At 38.4% G+C, this 16,713-nt stretch overlaps 1 protein-coding gene across 1 annotated transcript in view; it reads left to right on the top strand.

Annotated features, from left to right (window-relative positions):
• LOC122805544 (transcriptional-regulating factor 1-like) overlaps positions 1-16,713 on the top strand; it is a 544,032-nt gene that overhangs the window by 446,285 nt on the left and 81,034 nt on the right. The window contains exons 6-8 of the mRNA XM_044075759.1: positions 8,111-8,253; positions 15,139-15,242; positions 16,435-16,510. Coding sequence (XP_043931694.1) covers positions 8,111-8,253; positions 15,139-15,242; positions 16,435-16,510 — 323 coding nt within the window. The remainder of the gene's footprint in view (positions 1-8,110; positions 8,254-15,138; positions 15,243-16,434; positions 16,511-16,713) is intronic.

A 16,713-nucleotide genomic window follows, 5' to 3' on the forward strand; every position in this document is an offset into this window, starting at 1 on the left:
CTTGCTTTGGGGAGGGGGTCCAGAATTGTTTTGGGAACCTCCTTGCCATTTCTTCTTAAACATCTGTTTACCTGCATTTTGTTGAGACTGTTTATTTTGGTTTTTGCCAAAGTTGGATGGGGGTTAGATAATCCTCTACAAAATCTGGAAAGGAAGGGCTGAAAAATCTTAAGAGATTACCTGTATCAACTTACCATTTCATCACACTTTTTGATCACCTCTGCAGAAGAGGAACCAAAAACTAATTCTCTATCCAAAGAAGAATTTAGAATTTTCATTTTTAACATCATCTAGGATGTTCTGAGAATTCTGCCAGGCTTACCTCTTCAAAACAGTAATAGTGGCTGTAGCCATGGAAGAAATATCAATGAGTTATCCCCACACTGAAAACAATAAGTGGTGATTTTTAAAAAAGCAGAAATTAAATTATTCAAATCAGATTTTTTTCCTCATATGAAGAAACTGCAAAAAAAAAAAACATTCTTCATACTTTCGAAATTAGAACAAACATTAACATATGAGCCTGACAGTTCAAAATTCTGAAAATCAAAGTTGCAGAATCATACACTTTCCCATACTTATCAATAATCCACCCATCCTTATCAGAAAGAGTGGTAATAGAATTAACCAAATATTTAGCAGCAATTTAATTTGAGATCATTGTCCTTGCACCAATTTTTATCATGGTCTAACCCATAAGAGAGCTATTGTGAGTCACTAGAAGATCAAATAAAATCACCCAATATACAGTCATCTGCAAACATGGCCAAGAGTGCTGGCCTGAAAGTCTGGGCCCAACACTGAGTCCTGCGGTACTGTTTGCTACTTAAAAGAAATGCAGTAAAATTAGAAATGTAATAACAATTAAGGGACAGATCCTACAACAGGAAAAGTTCAATGCATGTGTTCAGAGTACATTATTACACAGCCTCTGGTGTTCAAACTCCACAGATTAGCTATTCCCAGACTGCCTTAATGGAACAGATAATTACATTTCATCATGGATGTGATGTATACTTAATGAATATCATGATATCAGAAAATCTCAACTGCTATGTTTGTTTAGCAGCTTGGGCATAACCCGAGCCAGTACAGAGAAGGTGATAGTCAAATGGTTAATACCAGCTCCCTCATCTCAGAGAGAGCTGCCAACATGACTAGCCTGTACAGAAACCCATAACATAGAATTTACACATTGCAGCAACAGCACTGTTACTAGGGCTGCCATGTGTGGAAGCATGCATGCATCCCACTTGGTGAAGGACTATGGGACAGCCACAGCCACCTCATGGGTATAGAAAGGATAAGACTTCTTCATCTTCAGTCTCTACTGTAGGTGTGAACACTATTCCTGGTGCTCACCTTTCATCCACCAATCGAAACAAGTGAACAGAAGGCCTTGAACCCTTGCAGAATGAATGGGTCAAATAGCGTAGCAAAGGGAAGCTTTCGTGTGTGTGTGTGTGTGTGTGTGTGTGTGTGTGTGTGTGTGTGTGTGTGTGTGTGTGTGGTTGTGTGTGTGTGTGTGTGTGTGTGTGTGTGTGTGTGTGTGTGTGTGTGTGTGTGTGTGTGTGTGTGTGTGTGTGTGTGTGTGTGTGTGTGTGTGTGTGTGTGTGTGTGTGTGTGTGTGGTTGTGTGTGTGTGTGTGTGTGTGTGTGTGTGTGTGTGTGTGTGTGTGTGTGTGTGTGTGTGTGTGTGTGTGTGTGATATTGATGAGGTGCAGTTTACTTGATTCTGCTTGTCTAAAAGCACTCTAGGAAGTAAGTCACTGCAAAAATAAATGTATCGATGTCAGTGTATTGCTTTCTTTCTCATTTAAATAACCTTGCTTAGTGTTGCCCCATGCTTTCCATTCCATTTGTATTTTTCATATCTTTGCAATGTTTGAAATGTTACACATATCACAACATTAATCAATACCCATATCACAAGCTTAATTATGTTTGGCTAAGAAATTTTGAATACCATACTTCTAAGGGTTTCTAATACCATGATGGGAATGGACCCCATTCCTAAGGCAAAGTACAGTTAAGGTTCGTGAAATTAGTATTGTTTCACTCATTGATGTTAGCCAAAAGTGATCTTTGTTGCACCCGCAATGTTCCCAAATTGACTCCTTCTGCAGTTCATATGGAGTTACATGTGTTAGTAGTATATCTAAATAAGGCTATATTTTTTATGAGACCCATTGTAAATACTGCTATTAGAACTGTCTGGGTATCCTTCTTCAACATTGCCCTCATTTTGTGTCTCTCTGTACGTAAGACAATATAATCACTGGGTGTAGCAATTTCAATGATCAACGTTACTTTTGTCTTCTTTTCATGGATTACTATATCTGGTTTTCTTGCACCTGTTTTTTTGAACTGTTGGTAATGGGTGATCCCACATGATATAAACTTCATAATTCTCTATAACACTTTCTGGCTTATGTTTCCAGTGCTTCTCAGCTACTTCAATATTATAATGTTTGCACAATCTTCAATGCAACAGTCTTGCTACATTATTATGCCTTTCAGTAAACGTGCCCTTTGCCATTAGTAGATCACAACCAGCAACAAGATGTACGACAGTTTCCAGTTCTGTTTTATAAAACCTGCATTTTTTATGTTTCTCCCACATGTTCTATGGACTTCGTAAACCAACATGTATGCAGTCCACTAACCTGGGCTACCAATATTAACCTTTTATCTTTTGGTTAAAATTCACCTCTCCTTAAACACTCCTACATCAGATCCTGATCGACACGAGGTTGCTCCAGGAGTTTTCTGTACTTGCACTATGATTATGCTTTTTCTACATAACTTGTCATCTCATCCTTCTCTTTATATTCTTTCTTTTGTCTTCTGGCACATTCAGTTACTGCCTGATTTTTGTCTACTTCTGGTTTACTTTCCATTCCCACTTGACACTGATATGCTTCTACTAAACTAAGTAGGGGAGTCATCATAGATTTGCTCTCCTCATCTTTCAAAACTTTCACTATGTTTGATCTGGTGAGGTCAACAGATATGTATGCAGTCCTATGATTGCAGATCTATACAGGCAATCAATTTCAAGGAGGCCCATACCTCTTACAGAATAAAGAATATATAATCTTGGTATACCGTGATTTTTATATATCATTTGCTAAGTGTGAAGCATTTTTTCTTGTTTTCCTGTTCAACTGACCCAATATCATTTGGGGCCAATCAGTCACCCCAAAACTGTAAGTTAGAACAGGAAGGGGAAATTGGTTTATACCTTGAACTTTGTTTCTAGGTGTCAGGACTGTTTTCAGTATCAATTTTTGTCTTCTAAAATATTCCTTTCTCAGTTTTGTTCACATTTGTTCATGTTTTATTGCCAATCCTTCATTAATTCGCAGTATACTCACTCCTGCTGAAGTTCCTTTATATCACATTCCTGTTTGAGACTGGTATTCTTGGTGCTGCAGTTTTCCTGCTTTAAATATTGATTTTGCACATTTATCAAAATGAAATATATTCTTATATCATCTGAGAAAGTTTTAACCACTTCCACTTGTGCTTTCAGCTCCTCATCTGATGAACTATAAAGTTTTAAATCATACACAAAATGAAGATGAGAAGCCTTTACATGTTGTTGATGTCTGAGAGTCAAACTGTAACCATGACCTAATCTGTTTAGTACAATAACAAGTTGCTCGTTCTCCCTAAATCAATGTCTCCTCCAAAAAGAAACAATCGGTAAACCAAAAATAGTTGCAGAAAATAATAAAAGTAGTGAAAACTTCATTCAAACTTAGCACTTTCATCCAAAACAGTATCAGGACTTCATCAGAGTATATTTAATGTTATTCAATGATATCTATATCTTATTTATATGCCTTTTCATATATATTTATTTATACACTTATGTATTGTTTGATTGATTTTTCCTGATTGACAACTTAACTTTTCCACTGGTTTCCTACTGAAGGACCCATAGTATTTTCATGTGTCAACCAATCAGATGCATCCCATCCTATCTGAATATCCCTCATTTGGAGGCTCATTGTTCAATTATGCTGTGATTATTGTTTTATTTTTTTAATTGTAATTTGTTCATATAAGAATGCCTTTGCCTGTATATCTCTTCTGATATCGTTTGTACTTTTTTGTATTAATTAGTTTTGCTTTCTGCTTTGCATAAATACTGCACCATACTAAATCTCTTTTTCTTTCCCATGTCCATATTTCTTCTTCAGATGTCTCCCTCTCCACCTGTTTCTTCTTACTTTGTTCTATCATGTTGTGATGCTACCTGTGTTAGACTTTTCTAACTTCTACTTCACTTTACAGGTCACTCCATAATTTCCCTCTCTATTTGTTTTAGCTTCTACTTCATCTTCTGTTACAGATGACTGCAAGCTAGGAGCAGTCTTTGAATCCCTAGATTGCTTACCCATCCTTCAGAAAGGTTTCTCCCAAATAAATAACTGGTGCCAAAGTCATAGACTGAAACTAAATGCCAAAAAAATGCATTACTCTATTCTTTGGAAAGCCATCTACCCCAGGAAACCACACATGCAACAACTGTAACACCCACAGAGATGCCTTAGTAATAGGATGCAAGGGCTAAATAACTTGTCCTACATGGACTGTGACTCAAAGCCCTGACACCACGCTTGGTATCCTACAGACTACCAAGAGGTGACCTGTGGCATCTCAAACAAGGCAATATCTGATGGATTTGCATGATGGATTTAGGCATCAGGTTTGAATTGACAAGTATATCTCACAGAAGATATTGCTGCTCTGGAACAAACTCCCCATATATTCAAGCGAACATGAGCTCCTCAGGCTCTGATGTAAAGAGAGATGGTCAAGTTTAGTTTTTTAGATGACCAAATTTATGGTTGACTGGAAATTGGGTGCAATTATTAATTCCCTCACAGACTTTTATATTAATTCAGAAGAGCTAGTTAGAATCAGCATGTGGTGTTTTGACCATGGCTTTAGACAGAGAGAGAAAACAAAAATAGTAGTGTAGTCACATTAAAACAACAAGTCTTTCCCATTATCCCTATATATGGAACCCCATCTGAGGTCCAAGAAGTCATATCAATATAATTCATGCATCACTAGTGTGAACTCATCCCATGAAACTGTGATTTTAAGTATGTTTAAAAGAAAATCCTTTTCTATTTTAATTTAATTGTTAATTGTTGGAGTTATATCCTCAAGATCCAGGGGTCATATTCCTATGATAGTCTCTTCTTACTAGGTTGATCACTGAATATATTACTCCAAACTGTATACATCTTACCAAACACCTATTCCAATTTGAAAGACCTCCCAATTTCCACCCAGGAGGAATCAAAGGGGGCCATATAGTGTAAATAATTAAATAACAAAAAGTATTTTTGGACAAAGAAAAACCCTGTTTAACTAGATTTTCTTTGCAGGAAAAACACACTTAAAACACAGACTGCAAAGTACAAAATAAACTTAAATTATAACATAAATACAATAGGACTTCTTGGAGGAAGAGATTAATTACTCAAAAAAACCCCTTCCTGGTTAAATGCTACAACAGCCAACTGCACAGAGTTTCATTAAGAGTTTCTAGAATGTCAGATTTTTTTTTGCATTTTTTTTTTTTTTTTTTTTTTAAAATTTTTCTTTTGGGCAAATAGACTTTTGAGTTTCAGACTTCATACCCTTCAGAAAACTCATGTGAATGCGTTGACAGGTATGCCCCTAGGGTATATGGTTGGACTACATGGTTTCTGAAAAACTAGATAGTACCCATTTTTTCATTTCTGTTAAATTAAGTGCCCATATATAACTTTCACACATTTCAATTAATTATTTGATGTTAGGGTGATAAGGGAAAATAAATGAAGTAGTGGAAAATAGGTCACATTTTCCATTCTTATATCCTATTCAAAGCAGTGCACTTTGAAATTAAGGTTACACACATACACTGATAAGTATTATCTGCAAGTTTAGCAAAATCAATAACAAATAACAAAAAAAAATCTAATCTAAATGGTTTAAATGTTGATAAACTTTAATCATATAATTTCAAATACGGTTATTTAAAAGGAAAAAAGGAGTGGGATTTGGTCTGTTTCAGTTAATACTGATTTTTCAGTAAAGTTATAGTGTCTGAAGTATAATGGTTGGTGGTGTATATTTATAAATTGTTCTTCTCTTCACTGAACACTACTACTACTACTAAGGAAGTTATGGGACTACGAACAAGTCACTTAATGTTCTAGGCTCCTGGTAAAAAAAAATTTAAAAAAATTAAACATTTTGTATCATAATGAACCATACTCTGGGTTATATTCTAAAAGACAAACCAAAAACGTCACTGGGAACTGCTGTGTACAAATATACTGTAAAATGTTTATTAAAACACAAAACTCAGTAAAAACCCCACCCTGGTATCCTGACCTTAAGCATATTGTTGGTTTTACCAACATAATATCCTGAGCATGACGTGCAATCAGCCAAATACACCACATTAATGGTCCTACAGGGTAGCTCTCCCAAAAAAAAAAAAAAACTCCTGTGGAAGGATGTACAAACACTGTCTCCTATTAAATATGATCACAAGCCTACAGCCCCACATATCCTTCAGGTTCTATCCTAGGTGTAGTTTCCTTCTTCCTACCTTTCATCCGGTGACCATTGTGATTACTATAATTATTTCCTAGGTTCGTTGTAACATCAAGCCATGGTCTATATTTTGCCTTGCCTGTTAGCAGTACCTCTTGCTACTGCTGTTTCCACTAGCTCACATCTATACCCTCTTTCTTGGAAACATTCCCCTCCACTATGTTGGAAAAGGTATACCTAGGGTGCATGCTGTCAGATGAGAGCAAAGAATTCTTCCAAATAATCTGGAACTAAAGCCTACGGGTGTAAGTTCTACTGTGACATCCAAGAAGTCCAGAGCCTCACATGAGCTCTTGATATCAAACTTCAAGAAGGATGTGGTAGAGTGTAGATATTCCATGTGGACTCCAATCTCTGTGGTTCAAAACATGTTTCTTTTCCCTGATGTTACAATGAACCTAGGAAGTAATTATAGTAATCACAATGGTCACCGGATGAAAGGTAGGAAGAAGGAAACTACACCTAGGATAACACTAACATATGGCAGTAATGTCAAAGGGGTGTGTGACATCATCAAGAGGAATTGGAACATCATCACTAGTGACAGAAACTTGAGTGGTATAGTAGGGGACTTTCCACAATTTAGTTATAAGAGAAACAAGAACCTGAAGGATATACTCTGTCACGATAGGGGAAACAATGAGGTCACATGCCTACCTAGGTCGCTGGGTACTGTCCCATGTGGGGGCTGTAAGGCTTGTGATCATATTAATAGGGAGACAGTGTTTGTACATCCTTCCACAGGGAAGAGTTTTCATTTTAAAGGGAGAGCTACCTGTAGGACCATTAATGTGGTGTATTTGGCTGATTGCACATCATGCTCAGGATATTATGTTGGTAAAACCAACAATATGCTTAAGGTCAGGATACTACAGCACATTTCACAATTAGGAACTGTGATGAGCACAATGCGCTATATAATCATGTAAAGGATAATCCTACACATAGATTTAAATTTAGGGTGATAGCCAATGTATTCATTAATAAGAGAGGGGTGATATTAGGCTAAAGACAGAAACCATAGAATCAAAGTGGATTTTAGATTTAACAGCCCATATTCAACCTGGGCTGAATGATATGGTGCCTCTGAAGCCAACACTTAAAAGTAGGCGTACTTTTTATTAAGTAAGAGTGCTTTTAATGATGACTTGTTAGTTTCAGCTAACAATTAAAACAGGGTGGGGTTTTTTACTGAAGAGTGATTGGTGTATGTTTATTTTAAAATGTGATGTTTCTGAGAAGCACTTTGTCTGAAGAAGGGCTTAGCCCGAAAGCGCTCACTTTGATACTTTTTGGTTTGTTTTGTGTTTTAATAAACATTTTACAGTATTTGTACAGCAGCAGTTCCCAGTGACGTTTTTGGTTTGCTGATTTATTTCTTTGCTGAACTGGGATTTGGCTAAGCACTAGCTTTATTCTTTTTGGATTTAAGATAGGAGACAAACGAGAAATCACTAAATGTGTGAGTTTTTATATTTCAGGCAGATAAACATTGGTCCTGAATTCCAGGTTGAGATTCCTGAGCTACAAGATGCTATTCTTTCCCAACTGGACATCCATGAAGCAGATCTTGTGTGGAAACCCTGGACTGACTTAGCACATAGCCGGTGTCTACAACAGAAGGGTGTGTTATTAGCTGTTGACTTCCGTTTTTCACCATTTTTGGACAGTAAGATATAAGTAACAAACAGAATGCTCTCCTTTGAAAAATAAATATACAATACGTTTATAATCAAATGCTCAGTTTGCAATATGGTTAACATTAGTTGTTTCTATTTACTTCTCAGATACTATGCAAACACTGATTTAGACATCAGTTACTAGCTAGCTTTGAAAGCACACAGAGGACTGTGCCAATCAGTGATTTTTATATATACTTAATAGTTTTTGTTGAGCACATTATGGTAATCAGGTTGGCATGAGAATCAGTAGGATGACCTACAAACTTTTCACTTTATTATGGGAGAATAATATGACTGGGGAGAAGTTGACCATTCCACTGTCAGGCATCTAACAGTGTGCAATGAAGGAGAAGTTGGGATCTGTGCTGGTGGATCACTGGGTAAGTGATGAGTTACATGTCTAGTGGGAAAGCATTATTAAGCTATTGTTTGGTTCTAATCTGTAACAGTACATCAAGCACTGTTGTTACCATTATGAACTGGGTTGCATGAACATGCATGAAAAATTATCTTTACTTTTACACATTGTTTCCTTGCTACAAGGTACGATTTTTAAGGATGTATCACATTAATACAGGTGAGCCACTGCATATTTTCTGACCACCAGTTCTAATGAAGTTCAGAAATTTTAAATCTAAAATCAAGTTTTTAAACAAATAAAGTTTTTGGATGTCTGAAAGTCAAATTTTAAAGACCAGAAACAAATTTTCTTTAAATAAAAGTATAGTGGTAGTGCTGGCACAGTGGTTAGTCTGAGGCGACAGTGGTGTAGTAGTTAGCATTGTTTTCTTGTAGTGCTTGGTTCTTTGGTTTGATTCTCAGCTGTGGTATCTGATGTTCAGAGGCTGCCTCTCCTCCCTGGGCCCACAGGCTTATTATTAAGTGCTCTGCTTTCGTCCCAAGTGCCAAAAGCATGCAGTAGTTAAACTGACATTCTCCATATTACACAATGCTGTGCGTGCTCGTATGTAACAGAGTGTGTATGCAGTAATGCTCACGCATGTGTGTGTGTGTGTGTGTGTGTGTGTGTGTGTGTGTGTGTGTGTGTGTGTGTCTGTGACATTCTCCTCATTACACAATGCTGTGCGTGCTCGTATGTAACAGAGTGTGTATGCAGTAATGCTCACGCATGTGTGTGTGTGTGTGTGTGTGTGTGTGTGTGTGTGTGTGTGTGTGTGTCTGTGACATTCTCCTCATTACACAATGCTGTGCGTGCTCGTATGTAACAGAGTGTGTATGCAGTAATGCTCACGCATGTGTGTGTGTGTGTGTGTGTGTGTGTGTGTGTGTGTGTGTGTGTCTGTGACATTCTCCTCATTACACAATGCTGTGCGTGCTCGTATGTAACAGAGTGTGTATGCAGTAATGCTCACGCATGTGTGTGTGTGTGTGTGTGTGTGTGTGTGTGTGTGTGTGTGTGTGTGTCTGTGACATTCTCCTCATTACACAATGCTGTGCGTGCTCGTATGTAACAGAGTGTGTATGCAGTAATGCTCACGCATGTGTGTGTGTGTGTGTGTGTGTGTGTGTGTGTGTGTGTGTGTCTGTGACATTCTCCTCATTACACAATGCTGTGCGTGCTCGTATGTAACAGAGTGTGTATGCAGTAATGCTCACGCATGTGTGTGTGTGTGTGTGTGTGTGTGTGTGTGTGTGTGTCTGTGACATTCTCCTCATTACACAATGCTGTGCGTGCTCGTATGTAACAGAGTGTGTATGCAGTAATGCTCACGCATGTGTGTGTGTGTGTGTGTGTGTGTGTCTGTGACATTCTCCTCATTACACAATGCTGTGCATGCTCGTATGTAACAGAGTGTGTATGCAGTAATGCTCACGCGTGTGTGTGTGTGTGTGTGTGTGTGTGTGTGTGTGTGTGTGTGTGTGTGTCTGTGACATTCTCCTCATTACACAATGCTGTGCGTGCTCGTATGTAACAGAGTGTGTATGCAGTAATGCTCACGCATGTGTGTGTGTGTGTGTGTGTGTGTGTGTGTGTGTCTGTGACATTCTCCTCATTACACAATGCTGTGCGTGCTCGTATGTAACAGAGTGTGTATGCAGTAATGCTCACGCATGTGTGTGTGTGTGTGTGTGTGTGTGTGTGTGTGTGTGTGTGTGTGTGTGTGTGTGTGTGTGTCTGTGACATTCTCCTCATTACACAATGCTGTGCATACTCGTATGTAACAGAGTGTGTATGCAGTAATGCTCACGCATGTGTGTGTGTGTGTGTGTGTGTGTGTGTGTGTGTGTGTGTGTGTGTCTGTGACATTCTCCTCATTACACAATGCTGTGCGTGCTCGTATGTAACAGAGTGTGTATGCAGTAATGCTCACGCATGTGTGTGTGTGTGTGTGTCTGTGACATTCTCCTCATTACACAATGCTGTGCGTGCTCGTATGTAACAGAGTGTGTATGCAGCAATGCTCACGCATGTGTGTGTGTGTGTGTGTGTGTGTGTGTGTGTGTGTGTGTGTGTGTGTGTGTGTGTGTCTGTGACATTCTCCTCATTACACAATGCTGTGTGTGCTCGTATGTAACAGAGTGTGTATGCAGTAATGCTCACGCATGTGTGTGTGTGTGTGTGTGTGTGTGTGTGTGTGTGTGTGTGTGTGTGTGTGTGTGTGTCTGTGACATTCTCCTCATTACACAATGCTGTGCGTGCTCGTATGTAACAGAGTGTGTATGCAGTAATGCTCACGCGTGTGTGTGTGTGTGTGTGTGTGTGTGTGTGTGTGTGTGTGTGTGTGTGTGTGTGTGTGTGTGTGTGTGTGTGTGTGTGTGTGTGTGTGTGTCTGTGACATTCTCCTCATTACACAATGCTGTGCTTGCTCATATGTAACAGAATTTGTATGCAGCAATGTTCACATGTGTGCATGCATGTGTGCATGTGTATATGTGTGTGCATGCTGTGTGTCTGTGTGCACATGCTTCATCTGATAAACTGGCAGCTTCCTGCTTTGTGCCCACTGATTCTCAGGATAGTGTCTGTCTTCATTTAATCCTTAACTGGATATAGATTTTATCTTTGAATTGTCCTAAGTCATTTAACTTTTTACTATTTTAAGGAATTTTTATTAACTGAATATGTGATGTAAATTAATCTCCTTTAACAGGATCATTACAAATGTATTAATATCAAAATCTATTTATTTATACCACACCATCCATTCGGCTGTGTAAGAGTGACTTTACGTATGATGTCCCTGCACATCTTGTTTTCCGACATATTATGCCACCCAGCTGTGATCCTTGTCTTTTATATATGTAATAAAATACTGAATAATAACCGCTCTAGCAAGGACCACTAAAGTATGTCGCAAGCGATACTTACTTTTCCCAAGGTGATTTAACATGTTACTGTATGTTACACAGTCATTTGTGCACCTGTTTATCAGAATTTGTGATGAGTTTTGACAGTCAATATACAAACCTAGAGTGTGGTATTTAACTGAAAGCGTTTTCTAGGTCTGAGTAGTTCATGTAAGTTGCATAAAATAATTGCACTTGATACAATATATAATTCAGATGTATTGGCAGAAAGTTTGTTTTAAAAAGTATATTTGAGTTTTTCCTTGATCAGTGTTTACTGAAGTCCTTAATAATAATAATAATAAGAAGAAGAAAGGAATCCATAATCCTTTATAGAACCTTGTAAAAGATACTCAGCAGGGTTATCCACTTAAAAATGCAGGTATATAATTTCAGGCCACCTTAGTAAATTGAATTTTCTTGTGCCTTTTCCAATCACATCCAGTACCTTTTTAGACTGATTTTTAAAAACAGAATTGTTAGTGATATGATAACATTATTAACAATTTTGTTTATAGAGATTTTTGGAAACTTTCTTTATTTAACCTTGGTTAGATGTAATTTAGCTGTAAATTTGGGAGCATCATTTGGATTGTAATGCATACTCCCAGTTTTGCTCATCTCTCAGTCCCAGTGAATCCCATTAATTCTTCTCCAGCTGTACTAGACTCGCTATGTAAGACCACACATCAGTCATGGTGGTCATGCCCTAATGTGAGTTGTATAAACTGGTCTGCTATGTGTTCAGTTCATTTCTTGTCACTCAGAATCATTGGTCCTTGGAATTCACATCATTAATTGATTGATTGATTGACTGATTGAGTGCGGGCATCATCACATTCACAGATAAGTACTTAAGTGTTTTATCATGTTTAAAACAATGCAACTTATTAAACAATGTGGATTTTGATCATTATTTGGAGTTTTGGTGTGAAGACTTTCCAAACAATGTCCACTAATTGGTGTACTTGATATAAATGACTGCACCGATATAGTTCATCTCTATGTGCCTGCTTTATTTTGTTTACTTAACAGTGTGTTGGTTGTCCAGTTTATTAAACTGTGGCAAACACCACCTGAAATCCTCCTAAATGATCCTTTTAACAAATCCTTTAAGAAGCTTACCCTGCCACCATTCACTGGGTAATCAGTGCTGTAGAAAGAGATCCACAGTCATACTCTGAACCTTTCATGAATCAATTTATAGTCAATATGGCCAATACATAAAGGAGATGCAGTTATTTTTCTAGATTGTAATGGAAGCAATTCTTTACCCTACAGAACTAAAGCAGCCTAAGGAAAATGACACTGTGGACGCTGGATATTTTTAAAAGAAAGTCTTCAGACCTGGCGCACTGATGAAGAGGGACAAAGCCTTGTAAGTGCCCTAGATAACCCAAGTTTAGGTAGTGGCTTGGGCATCAGAAGAGCTGGGTGGGAAGGATGGGAAACGAATGACCTCCAGCTTGATGATGCTGGGAGTTGGATTTATGTTTACCCAGTGGCCACGATCTGTGAAAGCAGATGGTTATGTAACAAGTAAGAGCTGATATGGGAAGGACATTGACTTGACAGTCCCACACCACTGATAGCCCTTGAGGACATATGTGTGACAGTGCACATGTATCCTAGCAGAGCAGAGCTGGTCCCTATGGGTGGTCATATCAGTCACCACCAGTGGAGTTCGGCACTAAAGAGGAAAAACACTTCACATAGCCAATGCTGATGCCTTAAGTCATGGTGGGTTGCAAGACAGGAGTGACACTGAGTTATTCCCTAACCTGGAAACAATAGGGGTCAATCAGAAAGACTGACAGAAGGAAGTGTTCCATTTATGCTATGACTATGCTCTCCATCCTTTCTGGGAAAAACAATGCTAGTTTTCTGGAAGGAGAGTGTCTCTTGAACAATCAAACCTCTGATTCAGGAGGCACAACAATGATTCCATCTTGGCAGTGGGACAGTGGATCAACTCTTTGATCTTACACAGCTATTGGTAGGGAGTGTGCCAAAGTTGCATACATCTGTGTTTGTAGACCAGGAAAAGGTATGCAACTGTGTATCCTGAAATGCCTTGTTGACACTGTTAAAATAGTATCTGATGACAAGCAAATAGAGTCCACATTCTAGTGTTAAATTAAATGTTTTCAAGTTGGACTTAAGACTCTAACAAAGGTGTGTCATATCTTTCCTTATATCTATGATTTTCATGGAGAGGATATCAAGGTGTTGTCAAGTATTCCCTCCGGGAATGTGAAGGTTACATCTTTGCTGTTTTCACATGATTTTTCATCTTGTTTTAACTGGCTGCAATCCTCAACAAGCACATGAATGGTTCATTGCTCAATGTGAAGTGGCTGGGATGAACACCAGCACCACTAAATTAAAAGTCATGCTTCTGTCCCGGAAAAGGGGTACATTGTTTTGTTAAAGTGAAGGGGAAGGGTCCACCCCAGTTACGGAAGAGTAAATAGCTTTGATCTTATTCTTAAATGAAGGTAGAAAGAATTAGAAGGTTGACCAGAGGATAAGTGCATTGGAAACAGTAATGTAGGTATTGCGTGAATCTGTGGTGAAAAAGAGAGAAATGAGTCACATTTTGAAGTTTTCAGTTCACCAGTCAATCTATATCCCCATCTCCTATAGCCATAAGCTTTGGGTAGTGAATAAAAGGATAAAATCATGAATAAAAGTAGCAGGAAATGAATTTACTTTATGGGGTAGCTGGTCTCATTCTTTATGACAGAGAGAAGAATATAGCAATTCAGGGGGATATTGGTACATAGCCACTGACCACATGGAGGAGCCCCTGGGGTGACACAAGACACATCAGAAGGTTTAACCGTCTCATCTTGCCTGGGAATGCTTGAGGGATCACAGAGAATGACAAACAGGCTGCTACTAGAGACAGAGAAGTTTGGTCTACAGTGCTCAACTTGCTACCACTAAGAACCTCATCAGAACAAGCAGTTTAAAAAAGGGCAGATGGATGGATATTTTAGACTGGTCTATTGCTACAGTAAAAGCATAGGATAAAGCCACCTAGATGTCATGGAATCCAGACTAGTAAATAATGTGGGAAGAAATAGCCAGGGAGTTGTTATGGCTAGGCTTGTATAGGCCCTAGGGCCGATAGCCTTGTACCAACCTATGAACCTATGAACTATCCCAGAGTCTGGGAAACTGTGCAAACTATGAAAGTCATATAACAATACAGTTTGTACAGTACTATTCTGTCCCTATTAGTGTGAAGAAGGGTTTGTGTGTGTAGCAAAAACATGCAACCAGGGAGGCATTAACTGGGGTAAATCAATGTATTCTTATGCAAGTCCTTTGAGAAAGAAGAATAAGCAAAAGAGAACCATTAAATACTGGGGAAAACAAATGATACAATAAACACCTCAACATTTCCAGTAAGCATGTCACACCAGCTTAATCAGTTTACTCAGACAATAATTGTTGAATGTACCATGAAAGGTTTGTTTCACTTAACATTTCTGCCTGTTCTTTTCCTGCAGTTGAGAAGCTGTTAAAGCTAGCATGTTCCAGTGCTCTTCCAGGAGGTGGGACCAACCGAGAACTTGCACTCCATTGTCTGTTTGAAGCAAAGGGAGATATTATGGTAATTTTGCATGCTAAACTGTTCATGTACTGCACTCATGCCTTTTAGTACTTGATTTGAGTTATATTTCCCCATAAGAGTGACACTGCCTGTCCAAAGACAGAGGTATCTTTACATTTCCTATCTGTTGTAATTCCATACAGACAACTTTTAGTAGTGAAGCTTTATTGTATTAAATTAATATTTTGTAAAACCTACCAAGTATGTTAGCCAAATGGCACTATTTCATCTTAAAGTGATAGATGACATTGCGTGCACCACGGTGAACAAAATTCCCCAGATATCTCACCTTGTACAACACTGGGTAATCAAACTCAGCAAATAATCTGAGATGCTGGAGAACAGCAGATAGAAAGAAGGGGCTTGATTTAGCCATAGATAGGTACCAGTGCTTGCCTAGGTACAGATGAGTATTAATCTTATTAGTACATAGTACTGGAAGGGGAAATTCTATTAAGCATTTGATAGGTATTGTCATATGACTTTCTTCCTGACTATTGGTGTTTCTAGTGGCATCCTTTGGGAGAAGGGCTTAAAGGATCTACAAATCCCCAACACTGTCTTGCAAAATAGCCTCCCAGTATGAGAAAAACGGCAATCAATCAGGAGAAAAGCTACTGTTGACCTTTAGCTGGTAGTGTGCAAAATATAATTGTAAGCATGACATCTCTATAAATTAAACAAAAGAGTTTGTATGCTGTTTAATTTCTGTGGTTTTACCAGACAGTAATAGGTACAGCGCTCTTTTGTACAGAAACAGGTTAGGTACAATGCAACTTTTCTATAATTAGCAACTAATATATATAGAAGCCTGGAACCAAACTACCTATTTTTTCTGAGGAAGTGAGAAGCCCCACCAAGTTACTGTTTTTTTGACCGGCTGTGAGCAGTTTACCCCTTTACTTAATATTTGGTCTCTCCAGCTGAACCAATGAGCCACCAAAGAACTGGAGGAAGAGAAGCAAGACAGGGCTTCTCACACAGGCTACTCTGTTGAGGTGTGCTGTTGCAAGATAGATGCCTACTCAATAGTTTTTCAATCTATGGTTTTATTAGGCAAGGACAACAACAAATATGTCATCACGATTCTATGAATACAGAAATGAAAAGCCTGCATCTTTTCAGTGCTCTATTTTTGCATTGATGAAATGATTTGATGTCTAGTAATATTTTGCTCTGTTTCTCATTTCAGGCAGCACTTGAGATGCTTTTGCTGAAATCTGTGTCTCGTCCAAGGTGCCACCCACTGGCAGACTATCATTATACTGGTAAGCAAATTCTCTATTTACTTGTTGGTTCTTCTTTGCTCTTTGGACTGCCCTTGTGCATTTCTGGAGTTTTAGCAATATTTCTTACAGTTGGATTACAGGCCTTGTTTCACTGCCTTTTTCTTATTTGTTTATTTAATTTTTTTAACCAGGCTATAGCACTGATCACAGCTGACCCAATTCAGTTAAGTTGCAGTCTGTAA

Source organism: Protopterus annectens, chromosome 6.part1 (assembly GCF_019279795.1).
Source record: "Protopterus annectens isolate FY-2018-M chromosome 6.part1, PAN1.0, whole genome shotgun sequence".
In the NCBI taxonomy this organism is placed as follows: domain Eukaryota; kingdom Metazoa; phylum Chordata; order Ceratodontiformes; family Protopteridae; genus Protopterus; species Protopterus annectens.